General features: G+C 42.0%; 1 protein-coding gene across 1 annotated transcript; it reads left to right on the top strand.

The window, feature by feature from the left end:
- Nucleotides 1-5,321: 5,321 nt before the first annotated feature.
- Nucleotides 5,322-13,674, top strand: lactbl1b (lactamase, beta-like 1b). Its single transcript, XM_034533607.1, has 6 exons — nucleotides 5,322-5,436; nucleotides 6,601-6,707; nucleotides 7,928-8,085; nucleotides 10,834-11,081; nucleotides 11,767-11,872; nucleotides 12,696-13,674. The coding sequence occupies exons 1-6, from the start codon at nucleotides 5,331-5,333 to the stop codon at nucleotides 13,672-13,674; spliced, it is 1,704 nt and encodes a 567-aa protein (XP_034389498.1). The 5' UTR covers nucleotides 5,322-5,330.

Here is a 13,674-nt window from a genome sequence, read left to right as displayed (position 1 = left end):
AGGCACACAAGCACACCATTAGTTTAAATAGAAAAGGCAAAGAGAACGCGTTTAGGAGACATCGTCTCGTCACATGACGACTTGACAATAACACGCAGCAATGTGAAAGAAATGTGTCAATAATTCTTTTAATTGAATAGTTTTTGTTTTGTTTTAATAGTCCGTACGGAGTACGTCAAGCCTTACGTGTACCGTGACGCAAAATTACGAGATTTAGTTTGTGTAAAATAATATGTACAAGTTTACAAGGTTTTAGGCAACAAAAGGAACACAAACACTTCAGGTCACGCGAGGACAAACGCAATCACTTTCTTACCAAAAGAAGTATATATATATATATATATATATATATATATATATATATATATATATATATATATATATATATATATATATATAATATTTTTGTGTTGTATTTTATTCTGTACAAGGATGTTCTTTAAAAAAATATATATATAAAACTAAAAAACCTCAAGACCCCATAACCTCATTAATGGACTGTGATATTTCATATTCCAGTTGGCCTTTTGTTTTGTTGAGTGAACTTAAAAACTTTAAAAAAAAAATCACACACACACACACACACACACACACACTGAGAGGGCACTCATTTTTATGCGATGGCAGATGTGGCCATTGGCTGTGATGGTTAATCCAGAAAGCTGGGTTTGATACAAGCAGGATTTAACATAACCATGATACTAACATCTGTCGGGATCCGGCTCCGAGCTCCCAAACTCAGCGGAATATTCTCTGCGTTATCGTTCTGATAAACGAGGAGCCGTCGATAGACTCGGGAACCGGAGGTGAGTGTTGGAAGGAATGGATCGGTGTACTGTGGGACGCCGCGTGGCCTAGAAAAGAGGCGCTTGGTTCATTGCAGCTTATGTAACATGTTTTTTTTTCTTCCCCCACACAGCCGAGATGCGTTGTGTGTGCATGTGGCACATCACTTCCTTCATAAAATGTTCTGCCTTCCTTTAGAAACTATGAAAATGCAAACGTCAAATGTTAAAAAAGAGCCGTTTGCTTCGTCTGCTGCATTCATATCTGCAGATTAGTGTTGCTTATTGTCTGCCCTGCTGGTGAGTGACAAATAAAGTGTTTGAATTTAGAAATGGTCAGAACCTGAGTGTACTGAAATAAGAAATAATTAATAAGAATTATTGTTTGGTGTGCATTGCTGATGTGCAAGAGAGAATCATATTAAGCTAACAAGGCACGTTTTAGCGATAAAGTTACTTTTTTTAAAATATATCTTTTGACTGAAGCTTATTTGGTGCGGCGGGCTAATTACATCATTTGTTTAAAATCGTATATACATATCTTATCAGTCGGCACGAGCTCCATCAAAGTGTCGTCGTGTCTACGTGTGATTAACACACTTTACTGAGGATGACGATCACGCGAGTCAGTCGAGAGTTTAAACTGCGCAACGAAACCCAGGAAATTGTATCTGTGAATGTGCACTCTTTAAACTCTATAAAAAAAAATTGATATAGAGTCACAGGCATTCAGGAATCCATCCCACGCTCCCTGCGGCATGCAGAGCCTGTATGAACGGCGAATGCAGCAGCTCGTGGATAGCATAAATATGGCCAGAGCGAGAATGCCAGCGGAGATTATGATTTTTTAGATTGATTGATGAAAGGAAATTGTAATGATGTCTGACAGAATGTGGGTCACTCGCAGCATGACAGTAGAGAACGCAGCTCAATAACCCAGAAAAGAAGATGAAGAAGATGAGTTTGTTGTGCATTTAACAGCTTTTTTTTAAAGAAAACATGAAGAAAAACAACCCATGCATAATGTATGAGGATAATCAATATGATGTATTGATCGTAACGACAAGGCAGTCCGTGACTTAATTGAGTTTATCGATGTATTAGCCCTTGTGTTGTCTTTAGGGTGATATATATTCTTTTAAAGTTCACAGGCAAAATACGATGAATCAAACAATCAGATAGCACAATGCTAATAATTGCAGAATGCTAATAATTGCTGCAGTCTGGGGGTCATCTGCTATGTGACCCCCCCCCCCCCCCCCCCCCCCCCCCCCTCAGCTACGAGTGCGCTTTTCAATGCCATACACGTCGTAGACCTGCTTATTTATTTATTATTCACATAGAAAACATACTGTGTTCTGCACAGGTGAGAAATACATCTTTAAAGGTACACACACACACACACACACACACACACACACACACACACACACACACTGTGGTGGCATTCTAGCAGTATTTTGTAGTTGTATTACACATTGTAGAGTATATAAATACTCATGTTGCCACGAAGGTTCAGTTTTTCTGAATAGTGAGGATGGAGAACTCAGATACAAGCCAGTGATGAATGAGGTTGTGATTGTTTCTTCATGTAAATCTGATTTGGAGTTTATAATTCAATTAAGCTACTTTGTTTGATTTGAATTCACGCGAATGACTCAGGACTTCAGCCTTTTGACTTGAACTTGATTCCACCCAAAAAATGATTGAGTAATGCAAAAATGTGCAGGTCTAACATTAAAGATACAGAGTGCATTGTGACTTTTCTACTACTCTGAACTCAAAGTTTAGGTCTCGGGAGTGCAAAGACTTGAGACTTGCAAAGCGATGACTCGGTCCCGCCCCTGAACATCCGTATTGTCACCGTCTGCCTCTCATCATCTCATGTTAGCATCTTCCGTCGCTCACCGCTCTGCTGCGTCCATGCGAAGCCTCTTAGAGCTGCTAGCGTGGGCTGTAGACTCAATCATTCCCCTTCTAGCCAAGTCTTAAAAGCTCTGGCCCTCCAGGCATGCGGTGAAAGCAAAGCAGTCTAACCAATAACCTGCGTTATTATTAACATGGCTAACGCACCCTCGTCTCTCCAGTATAATGCATGTTTTACAGACTTAGATGTAACGTTTGAATGTGTATCTGAAACAATGTGTATCTGAACCAGCTAACGACACTGCTGCAAAGACGCAGTCGGTTCAGCACTTCATAAATCTGCTCTGTAAGCAGTTTAATTTGGTCTCATTAGCCGCGCTCGCACTGAATTAATACCCAAGTGGCAGCTCAGGTTCTCAGCTTGGCGCTGAATATTTGATGGGATTTTTTTATTGGCTTGGGAGGCCCTGAAAATGTAAAGCCCAACTTTTGTTTTCTTATTGGCTCTCTCGCATGAAAGGAAAAACTTAAAGCACGACGGATGATTTGTTCACATATTTATGAGAAAAGTGATTCCTATGCCGAAGGTTGAAATCCACTTGTCTTGACTTAAAGGCTCTGTGAGCCACCTCCTGTTGACTGTCTTCAGCAAAAAGAGAAAAACTCTTTATTGTGTTGTTGTTGGCTATTTCTTCAAGGTGCTTCGATTAGTCGGCGCATGCCGGGGCTCAGTGTGAATGAAGACGAACAAAGACGGAGGATGAAGACTTTATTAATTCCGTCCCTGTACAGAAGCAAAGGAAACATGTGTGCAGAAGATACAACTGCTTGATTTGTTTATTTTTTTATTTTTTTAATGTAACCGTGCAGCGAAACCATGGGCAAGGCGGGGAGTAAAGTCCTGAGAGAAGCCTCCGTGGACGGGGTTCAAGACCAGGTAAACAGCAACCACCTCACACACAAACAACTCACGCCTGCACACATGGACACACACACACACACTCACACACACACACACACACACACACACACACACACGCACACACACATGCAAGAATCAAACAAGCAAATCAACCCATTGGGGAAAGAAATGTGTGTTAAACGAAGAAGACATGTGTAACACGTGCTGTGTGTGTGTGTATGTGTGTGTGTATGTGTGTGTGTGTGTCCTGACACATGGGGCAGCTGCTGTGCTCTCCATCCATCACAGGTTATGCAACCAGGATCATCCGCAGCTTGCTTTCACACTTCATTTTTTCCCACATCACATCGTGATACCTATAATCATCAAAATGTATTACTGAGCTTCGGACAGGCCATTAATATCTTGCGAATAAGTCGAGCAAAAGAATGATGGTCACCGCATGTAGTATCATTGGATGGATAGAAATGACATTTATTGACTTTCAGGGTGTGTTTTATTTCTACGAGCTACCCAGAAGAAGTAAATTAAATCATATTAAGTGCATATTTAACATCGTGATAGTCAGAAATGGTGTGATATTTTCTAGAAATTCAATACAAAGAAACATGCTTTATCTTTTTTTGCAGTGCAAGATTAAAACATATATATATATATATATTGTTCTGGAATTTCAGAGGCCTGTAAATCCTGATTTTTACACAAAGCTTTTTCTGCTCATACATTTTTTTTTTTTATTAAAAAAAATGAAATGTTCCTATTGTTCCTTCACCTTAAAGGTTGAACAAAAACAATCAATCTTGGACTATCGGTTTGATAGCTGGCAGCGGGGTCCGAGTGAAGAAGCAGAGCATCTCACCCCCGGGTCACTATCCGAACTCCCCTCACCCTCCCACATTGTCTGTCATTGCCTCACCCAGTTGATCCACACTCACTGCACCCGAGTGATTGTACTTTCCAGCTCATGCTCTGGCTAAGAGGAGCAACGTATCCCCCCCCCCTCCCCCCCCCATCACGACTCGTGCCGGCTGAGCGGGTGCCATCTTTGTCAGCCGGTGCGTCTCGGTGGCGCGCTCCACCAGGCTAAGGCCGGACTGAAGTGAATTGATTCCCAGGGATTAGGGATTAAGACTTCCCCCGCCTCTGGCGCTTTGGTGGAGTAAATCTGGGGATTATGATGTCAACGGCCTGTGGCTGCAGGAGAAGAAATTGAATTGTGAGGGAGCGAGAGCGCCAATGGGCCCAGGATTACAGCGCAGTCGGTGATGAATCAGAGATGGGCGGTCCGTGTCCGTGCCTTCCTCCCGCATCGGGAACACCTCCGTGGGACACCATTTACTGCCTTTTGGGGCGGCAGGAATAATTAACATTTCAGAATTAACTCAAGAGTGAATCTTTAGGATGTTGAGTTGTGCAATGAGAAGATTTATGTGTCACGGGTAATCCAGTCCTTCCTGCTCCGGCCTGTGAAGCATCAGGTGGTGAGTACCGTTAAGCGCAACAGGGAACAAAGGCCGTTTTTCGACCGCTTTTTTTACGCACACGTAAATCTAGAGAAAAAAAAAACACGGGAGGAAAATACACCGGTGGGATAATCCACAAACATTTTTTTTTTTTTTGTTTTAAAAAGACTTAAACGCTAACCCCTTGCGTCGCTGTGTGTGTTTTTGTGTGCTCGTCTGTCTGTGTTCAAGCCAACGCCGACTGCGGCTGCTCCCGCCGCCGTTAAATTCGAAGCACCCACCAAAACCGGCAAGATGAAGGTGAAATGGACCCAGCTGGGTTTGGTGTTCTTCCTCGTTCTGTCGCTGGTTATGACGGGATGCTTCTTCTGGCAATATCAGCTGCCAAAACTTTTGCCAGGTGAGAACGAACGCTGTTGGTAACCGGGGGGGTGTTGGACACCTTAAACACGTGACTCTTCCTTATTTATTCACATTCAACATTAAATCATAGCCGTTAGCTTGCAGCTAAAACTGCAGCATGCTCCTCTTTTTTTTTAATCCGATCTGACGGTGTCGATAAAAAAATAGATTATTCTCTCTTCATTAAGGAGATGGAGATCTTGTAATTATGAGATAAAACAATCTCTTCATCAAAAGATCTTCATCTTGTAATTACGAGATAAAGCGTTAGCTTGCTAAAAAATATTACCCCCCCCCCCCCCGCCCCGGTGGTGTGGTGCCTGCTGGGAGTGTGTATAATTACCGGCATCTTAACAAGTTCAAGAGCTCATTTGGAATTTTCTCGGCCGGTCCAACTTAAATTTAGATATGAAAGACGGTTTATGGTTACAGATTCATGTTTTTTAAAAACTGTTTAATCCAGCGTGAACGTCAAATACAGGCGCCAGAATATATCATGTAAAAGTGGCGCTTTAGATCATTTGTTGGGTACGGGGACGAAAACTGTCCAAGGACCAATAATAAACTGTATTTAGCATAATGCTTCCTGCCATTTCTAAACGTTTTTTTTTTTTTTAAACGGAGCGGTCACTAATTATTCACATTGCATTTGGACTCAACTTGACAGCATTGATACTTTTCAGGCCAGCGATTTTAACTTAAGCCTTGAAGATTTGCGTCATCCTAATAAATGCAAACATTGAAATTAATCCGAAATTTTTTAAAAAGCACCGTTTAATAATTCCCAGCAAATTATTTTTTGCAGACCCCTTGACGTGAATGAGTAGAGTAACTTTAAGCTCGGCTCCACAGGCTCTCATTCGTGTCATACGTGCATTTTTTCACGTATGGCGTTCCTTCAGAATGAAAAGGCAAAAATGACGCCCCGAAATATCATATTGTTCGTCCAGAGTGGAAACAGGCGGCCTCTGTCGCATATTATGTCAAATTGTATCCTGTCAAAACCAACGGGGTTCATCAGGAAGCAGACAGAATTAATGAAGCCCCACGCCAGCCAATTATGCCGCATTATGCGTATTACAACAGCCCCTGTGCTTCCTTTTGCTCTTTTTATTCTCTTTCCCCCTTTTTTTTTTCTCCTCATTTCCCACCCACCGCCCAGATGAAGGGATGGGTCGCAACGCCAAATTAGAAATGATGTGTCCTCGCTTCCCCGAGCCTCTGCAGCTGGAACATCCCATCCCGGGTCTGAAAGAGGCCCTGGAGAAGGTGAGAGGTGGCGTCCATCACAGATCAGATTTAGACCCGTATCTCAGTCACGACCACTCGAGTCGCATGCAAGGAGAAAAAAAAAATGCACTGGCCCCCGAACCGACCGCATGTAATCCTTCACAGCAAATGCCACGGCGGGTCGACAGAAGGAGATTAAAGATGTAGTGGATGAAAAAAGAACTGAGCAGATAGCAGCAGTGATCCCGGTGACATGTATCCACACCTTAGCACCCCGAAGAGGACGTAACTGTGTGTAGTGGAGGAGTGTCGGCGTCAACATTTGAGCAGCGGTTCAGTTCATTGACACTTTTCCAGTTGACTTCTTTGCATCTCTGCAACAGAATTCTTGAGATTCTCATTGAAAAAATAGGAATCGAGCACACGGATCATATATACATATACTTATTTCCGCTTTTGTCCCATTTAGTTTTGAAGAATAATTCAGATTTTAGCTGCAATGATTTCTCCTCGTAAAGATGGCAATATCATTTAAATGATGTGCTTGTTAAACTAATATTTTTTTTCGCAAAGTGGGACATCAAAGAAATTGCTCTTGGGCCTCATATTCCAGTTAATAAAGCACACAGAACCAAATATAAAAGTGTTAGTTCTACCACCTTGCACGCGCCGTATGGTTGTTATTAATTAACACATCAAACCACCAACATATGGCTTTATGTCTGACATAGTGACACGACTATCTGTCCTGCAGTGGTGACGGAAGTGTTCAGACACTTTACTGTAGTAAAAGTATAAACATCACAATGCCAATATACACTATACATTTAAAATCCCACTTAAATAAAACTACGGGAGTATTATCAGCAAAAATGCACCTAAAGCATAAAAAGTGAAACTGCTAACAGCTCACCTGAGTCGTGACGAGGAGCCAAAACTCAAAAATGTATTGTAAAACAGCTGGGAGTGAGCAGAGTGAGCAGAGTGAGCAGAGTGAGCAGAGTGAGCTGTTGACGGAGCAGGTGGAATAATCAGCTTGTTGTTGCTACGCCCGAGAGGAGAGAAGAAGAACGTCTCTGCCACGAGCGCTCATCGTTTTCCACTGATTGTTTTTTTTTTTTCCGGGGGTGGGTGTGATGATGCTCCCATGTATCAGTCATTAAATTGACATATGGGATGTAAACCTCCTCCTGAATATTTCAGGTGGAGGTGTAACCTTCTCCAGGTTCTTCCCTGTAAAGTGCTCTTCACATCTCCAGGTGGACGCCGTGCTCCGGCAGAGCGTCGACCCCGTCGGCCTTCCCTCTCTGTCGGCCATCGTGATCTTAAACGACACCGTTTTGTGGACCGGCAACTTTGGGAAAAGGAACGGCAGTGACCCTCTCTCAGGACCCCCCAACGAGTACACCATCTACAGGCGAGTGCTCCATGAGACATCAGGACACCACGAGGTCCCCCACCCATAATAATAACAATAATAATAATAGTAAAAGCATGAGACGCCGGTCTCGGTCTATTGCAAAGGTTTCCAGATCGTTTTTTTTGTACGTTTCCACATAATACACCTATCAAATTTCATAGAGCATGAAAGTGGAGCATTACATTTAAGCACTGAGCATAAGACCCATTAAATATCCTAATGAGCGTGCCGAGTTATGGTTTCGAACACCACTCAAAAAGGACAATTATTATAAAAAAAATCAATTCAGATTAAATAGAATGAATAGAGGCCAATACAAGTACAGAGAATGGAACTAGAATAAAATACCAAACAACAAAAGGAATACATTTTAAGTGAACTAAAAAGACGTGTCAGTCAATTATAGTCACTGCTTTTATTTATTATTTCCTTTAGTTAAATGGAGCTCTCTTAACACGTCTGCAACTTCCCAGTTTCGCACCACGTTACAACTTTTTTTACTTCTCGGGGGAAAATTACCGAGCCGTAAAAAAAATAAAGGGACGCATGCTTTTTATTTCCCATCAACGTTTAAAAGCCGTTTCATCCTTGTCCACGCTGCAAGGAGTAAAATTATGGTTGAGTGTCCTCATCCGTAGTAGTACTATAGATATATATGATTACCCCTCATCAAACATGTCTTTGATGAGGCTCTCTTTTGGTGGTTTATCTGTGCTCATTCTCACAAAACTTTTCCTTTTTTTCTCTCATTGATAACATTGCTGGGGCAAATAAACTCGGGATATAAATATCTTTTTCCAGACCAGTGTGCATCCGCACAGAAGCTTCCGACTGATGCGTAATGGATGTTTGCAGCATGATGGAGTTACCCCCGGACGTCTGATGATTACTCTAATAAGGCTAAAGTAACTACTCGGGAAGGGAAGGCAACATAACAAATCCAGAGACACACACACTGATTGATCATGCACAATTCTGCATGTACAACACAAGAGTGCAGTTTTTTATGGCGCAGTTATGTTATTTTATTTTTATTTTTTTAACCAGTTGTGTGGATGTGTGAACACCACAGCATGATAACAAAGCCAATACAGGGTGTTAGGTGGTTTTCTAGTGTCAAGAATGAACCAGTCTGTCCCTCGGGAATCATTTCAATCTGGATGCTCTATTTGTATGGCCCAATATGATAAAGATATATGTATGTATATATATATATATATATATATATATATATATATATATATATATATATATATATATATACACGTGTGGGGTAAATCCCCTTTTTTGTTTGGACCAGAACTCTGTAGCAGAAGCGCAGTTTATCAAGAACTGGTCCGACATGAATCCAGTTAAAATTGGCAGTCAAAGCTAATTATTGTACTCAATTCTTTTGATAAGCAAGTCCAGGATAAAAATACAAAATATGACCTCAGGATCATTATTATTTTCTCAGCTTTTAAGAAAGCTCCTCCTGGAGCCACAGGAGATTAACAACCGCGTTCGCACGTTGAGTGTCACTTAGGTGTAACATTGGTGGCCTGTGCAAGAAATAAATGCCCCTAAAAGTCCTCAATAAAATGTCACGCAATGTAGTTAAAAGTTAAAAATAACATATTTGATCAGACGACATACGTATAGACACATCATTTGCAGAATAAGTGTCTCGAGAACGGTGACACTTTCACGATGGGACATCTAATAGTAGGTACGTTAATTGAGTGCGTTCAGGTGACTCATTCGCAGCTGCTCCTGAAAGTGTTGATGCTCCATTTATGCTCCGTTTTTTTCTTTTTTTTCTCCCACAATTAAACATGTTTTCTTTCCGCTGCCAGCATTTGAGCTCAGTGGAGGCGGAAACACAATCGATGTTACGTCGATGAGCTTTCAACATGAGCATTTATCTTTGACATTTTGAGCACTGTGAGGATTAAAGTAGCCCAAAAGAGACGCTTGCCTCACGACCACCTGGCAGCACAAAAGACTTTGACGAGAGGAGACAGGCACCTGTGTCCCGTGTGAAAAAGTCAACATTGCGATATTGTTACGTGCGTAAGTTAATTAACATGACAAAATACTTAGTTTAGTATGTTTTCCTAAACATAACCAAACTGCAACCGTTAAAAGATAGTTAACATTCTTGTGTTTTCTATGATAAACATCAACTTGATGCTGTTTTGCATGCTGACAGAAACTTTTTAAATATTTACAACATCTGCTCACAAAATACTTTCTTTTTTTTTTAACTTAAGTCTTCTAGTATTATTTTGTTTACCTTGTTTATAAAAAACAAAATCTTAGAAAACAAACTGTTTTGGTTTCAACACATTTGAGAATAAGACTCTTTTAAGCTGCGACGTAGTCACCACGACGACGCCGATGTATTAAAGAAGACTGACACCCTAAACTCATGTTTACAATGTTTAATGTGGGGATAAATCAAGTGAGAAGAGTCATTTTGTCATAGATTTCTATACAACCTGACCTCGAGTCGCCCCCTGATGGCCATTAGAAAGAATGCAAGTTTAAGGCACTTCTGCATTGGCTTCACTTTTCAAAAACTCAGAGGTTGCCGGCTGGTTGCGACTGAATGAAATCATACTAACACAAATATATATAATAAATATAAAATATCCCAAACCAAACCAAACCAACCCCCCAAAAAAAACCGCGCATCAGCGTGCCAACACTCATTAAGCATGTTTGTCAGATTTTAATCGCATTGCTGCGTTATCTGACTTACAGAATTGCCAGCCTATCAAAAATCTTCCCGACCTTGATGCTGTACAAGCTGTGGGAGGACGGGAAGATCGGCTCCCTGGACGACCCTCTGGAGAAATATCTGGAGAACTTCACCATTAAAAACCCTCTGGGGAAGACGCGCGACTCTGAGCTGAAATACGTGACGGACGGCCTGATTTTTCTGGACAGCGGGGAGGTCCAGATCCGCTCCTCCTCAGTCACCCTGCGCAGGATGGCCAGCCAGCTCTCAGGTAAATACAGATGGGAGGGGAGGGGGGGGGAGGTGTGTAGAATGGAAACATTCAGCTGGCAGTTCCTTCTTATTTCTGAAGGTTTAAGATCCAAATTCTTACTTTTTAGTTATTGATTTTAGAGCAGAAACAATAATTAATGTTATTATATGATGTGTTTTTAATGCCACTATCATGATAATTGTCATGTTTAAGCAAAAATGCCAAACATTTCATGTTGGCTCCGGTTTATGATTTAAATATCTCGAAGGTTTTGGACCGTTGGTCAGACATAAAAAATTCGGAACACTTTTAAAAAAAAATTAAAACTATTTTAGGACATTTTATATATATTTTACGCTGGTTTAGAATTAGACAATATCAGATTTGTCGTTGTGTCTCTCATTAGATGTTACTGAAAAAAAGAGTCACGGCCACATATATTGTCACGTTGCGCATAAACACGCTTTTCAATTTGTAATGAATTAAAAAACAAGATGAGGGAAAAACCTGAACATGATATTTAATCGTCTTTCTTTAAAACCAGCACTCTATAACCACCCGACTGAATTAAAACATGAAGACATATTTCATTGAGCAGGACAAAATGGAACAAATGTCCCGCGCATATACAGATACCATTAAATCTTATTATATTTGCTAAGTCTTTTTTAATTAACACTGTTTGTACGGTGGGCTGATGCAGGCCTACCCAGGAGACTCCGCGCCACAAGTCTGCTCTGGAAAGGAAAAACACAAACGGCAATCAATCTGCTGCAAGACGACGTCCTTGTTGCGGACCCGGGCACCAAGTAAGATTTGTTATGCCGAGTTCATGTCATTTATTCAATATGTACAGGTGTATTTTGTAAACTGGAGTAGTAAATTGTAGGAAAATGCCCCAAATTTTAGCCGGGGAGGAGAGCCTTAATCATTTGCTGAAGAGAACATATAGTTACACATTCTGGGATTGTGTGCTGAAACACTTTCTTGTCAGCCAAGCAGCATAAAGGCTGGGAGAATCCATCGACCAGCAACCTCAGAAGTTTGCAGGGATTAACTTCAAACTGTATTGCATTTTCAAAAACATTGTGCATGTGCCCTGTCAAGGTAGTGCTATGATGTTGGATGTTAAAGGGGCGGTGACGAATGCAGATCGCACCGTTTTGAATGCATGGAAAAGTCTTTTTTTTTACTCAGATGTGACGCATATGGTGGTGTTTTCTTTATACTACGAATTAGATTTAAAATATCGCAATATATTGATCGTAAACCCCGTGTGTCATAATACGTATTATTCTTGCCAATACACAGCCCTAATAATTAGCACATTTCTTTTTGTTGTGGTTTATGAGGGAATTATATGCCAGACAATTTCTTCCTATTATTAATTCTATTCTTTTATTTCTTACACTGCACTGCAACTTCTATTCAATGTTTTGCCTTTTGACTGTTTTTAATGTTTTAATGAATGCTCTTAATTGTCTTGTTTTCTTTTGCATAGTGTGTTGATGCTTTTAATGGTTTTGTGTGAGTGAAGCACTTTGAATTGCCTTGTTCTGTAATGTTCTGCATCAACAACCACATGTTTAAAACACTCTCCATCTTCTTCCTCTTTCACTTGCCACCTTCCAGATGTCACTACAGCAACCTCGCCTTCTCGCTGCTCGCTCACGTGATGGCCGAGCGAGTGGCCGCCGTCGACTACCAGCGGTGGATCACAGACAACATCCTGGACCGGCTGGGGATGGAGGACACCGGCTTCGACATCACACCGGGGCTCCAGGGCCAGATGGCCGTGGGCGTGTACTCCAACGGAAAGCCGGCCCCGCTCTACGACCTGGGCTGGTACCGGCCTTCGGGTCAGATGTTCTCCACGGCCGCAGACTTGGCCAAGCTCTCCATGATGCTGTTGGGCGCTTATCACCGCAAGATGCTGGAGCCAGACTCGCTGAAGATCATGCTGACCCCGCTCTTCAGGTGCGACAAGGACTACTTTGCCAACCGCACTGGGACACCGTGGGAGGTGAACGAGCTCATGGGCTACGAGATGGTGCGAAAAGATGGCGATCTGGACGGCTACTCTGCCACGTTTTCCCTTATACCCAAAATGAAGCTCGGTCTAGTGGTGCTTATGGCTGGCAGCCGGTCTCAGAACCAGGACTTGGTCACCCAGGCCTACAGCCACATCATACCAGCCATAGAAAAAGCCTTTAGGGAGGGCAAGAAGGTCCTCTATCCTCCACCAAACCCAGAAACCTACATCGGCTTTTTCACCTACAGCAACATCACCTTCTACGAGATAAAAGTCGGGTCCGACGGAGTTCTCATCATGCAACAGTTCGGGCCTCAGATTGAGGAGCTGATCCCGGAGAAGTACAGGACAATAAAGCTCAACTACCTGGTTGACCGGGTATTCAGGGTGGTTTTTGAAAAAGAGTACCCTTGTGTTCTGCGAGTCGGGACGGCCTCAGTGTCCCTGGAAGCCCAAGATGGCCAATTGTTTAATTTCTACACGTTTGACAAGCGCGGTTTGTCCCCTGGTTTCGACGCACCGGGACTGAACACGTACAATGTGGTCAGAATTGCCCGCAAGCCGGCCTTCTCCAGCTGA

Source organism: Cyclopterus lumpus, chromosome 5, assembly GCF_009769545.1.
Source record: "Cyclopterus lumpus isolate fCycLum1 chromosome 5, fCycLum1.pri, whole genome shotgun sequence".
NCBI classification, from domain to species: Eukaryota; Metazoa; Chordata; class Actinopteri; order Perciformes; family Cyclopteridae; genus Cyclopterus; species Cyclopterus lumpus.
The sequence above is the reverse complement of the archived record's forward strand: the minus strand, read 5'-3'. Positions and strand labels throughout refer to the sequence as shown.

Coding starts and splice junctions, on each gene's coding strand:
- lactbl1b (XM_034533607.1), top strand. CDS start 5,331: ATGAAGGTGAAATGGACCCAGCTGGGTTTGGTGTTCTTCCTCGTTCTG. Junction 5,437..6,600: donor GCTGCCAAAACTTTTGCCAG/GTGAGAACGAAC, acceptor CCCACCGCCCAG/ATGAAGGGATGGGTCGCAAC. Junction 6,708..7,927: donor TGAAAGAGGCCCTGGAGAAG/GTGAGAGGTGGC, acceptor TCACATCTCCAG/GTGGACGCCGTGCTCCGGCA.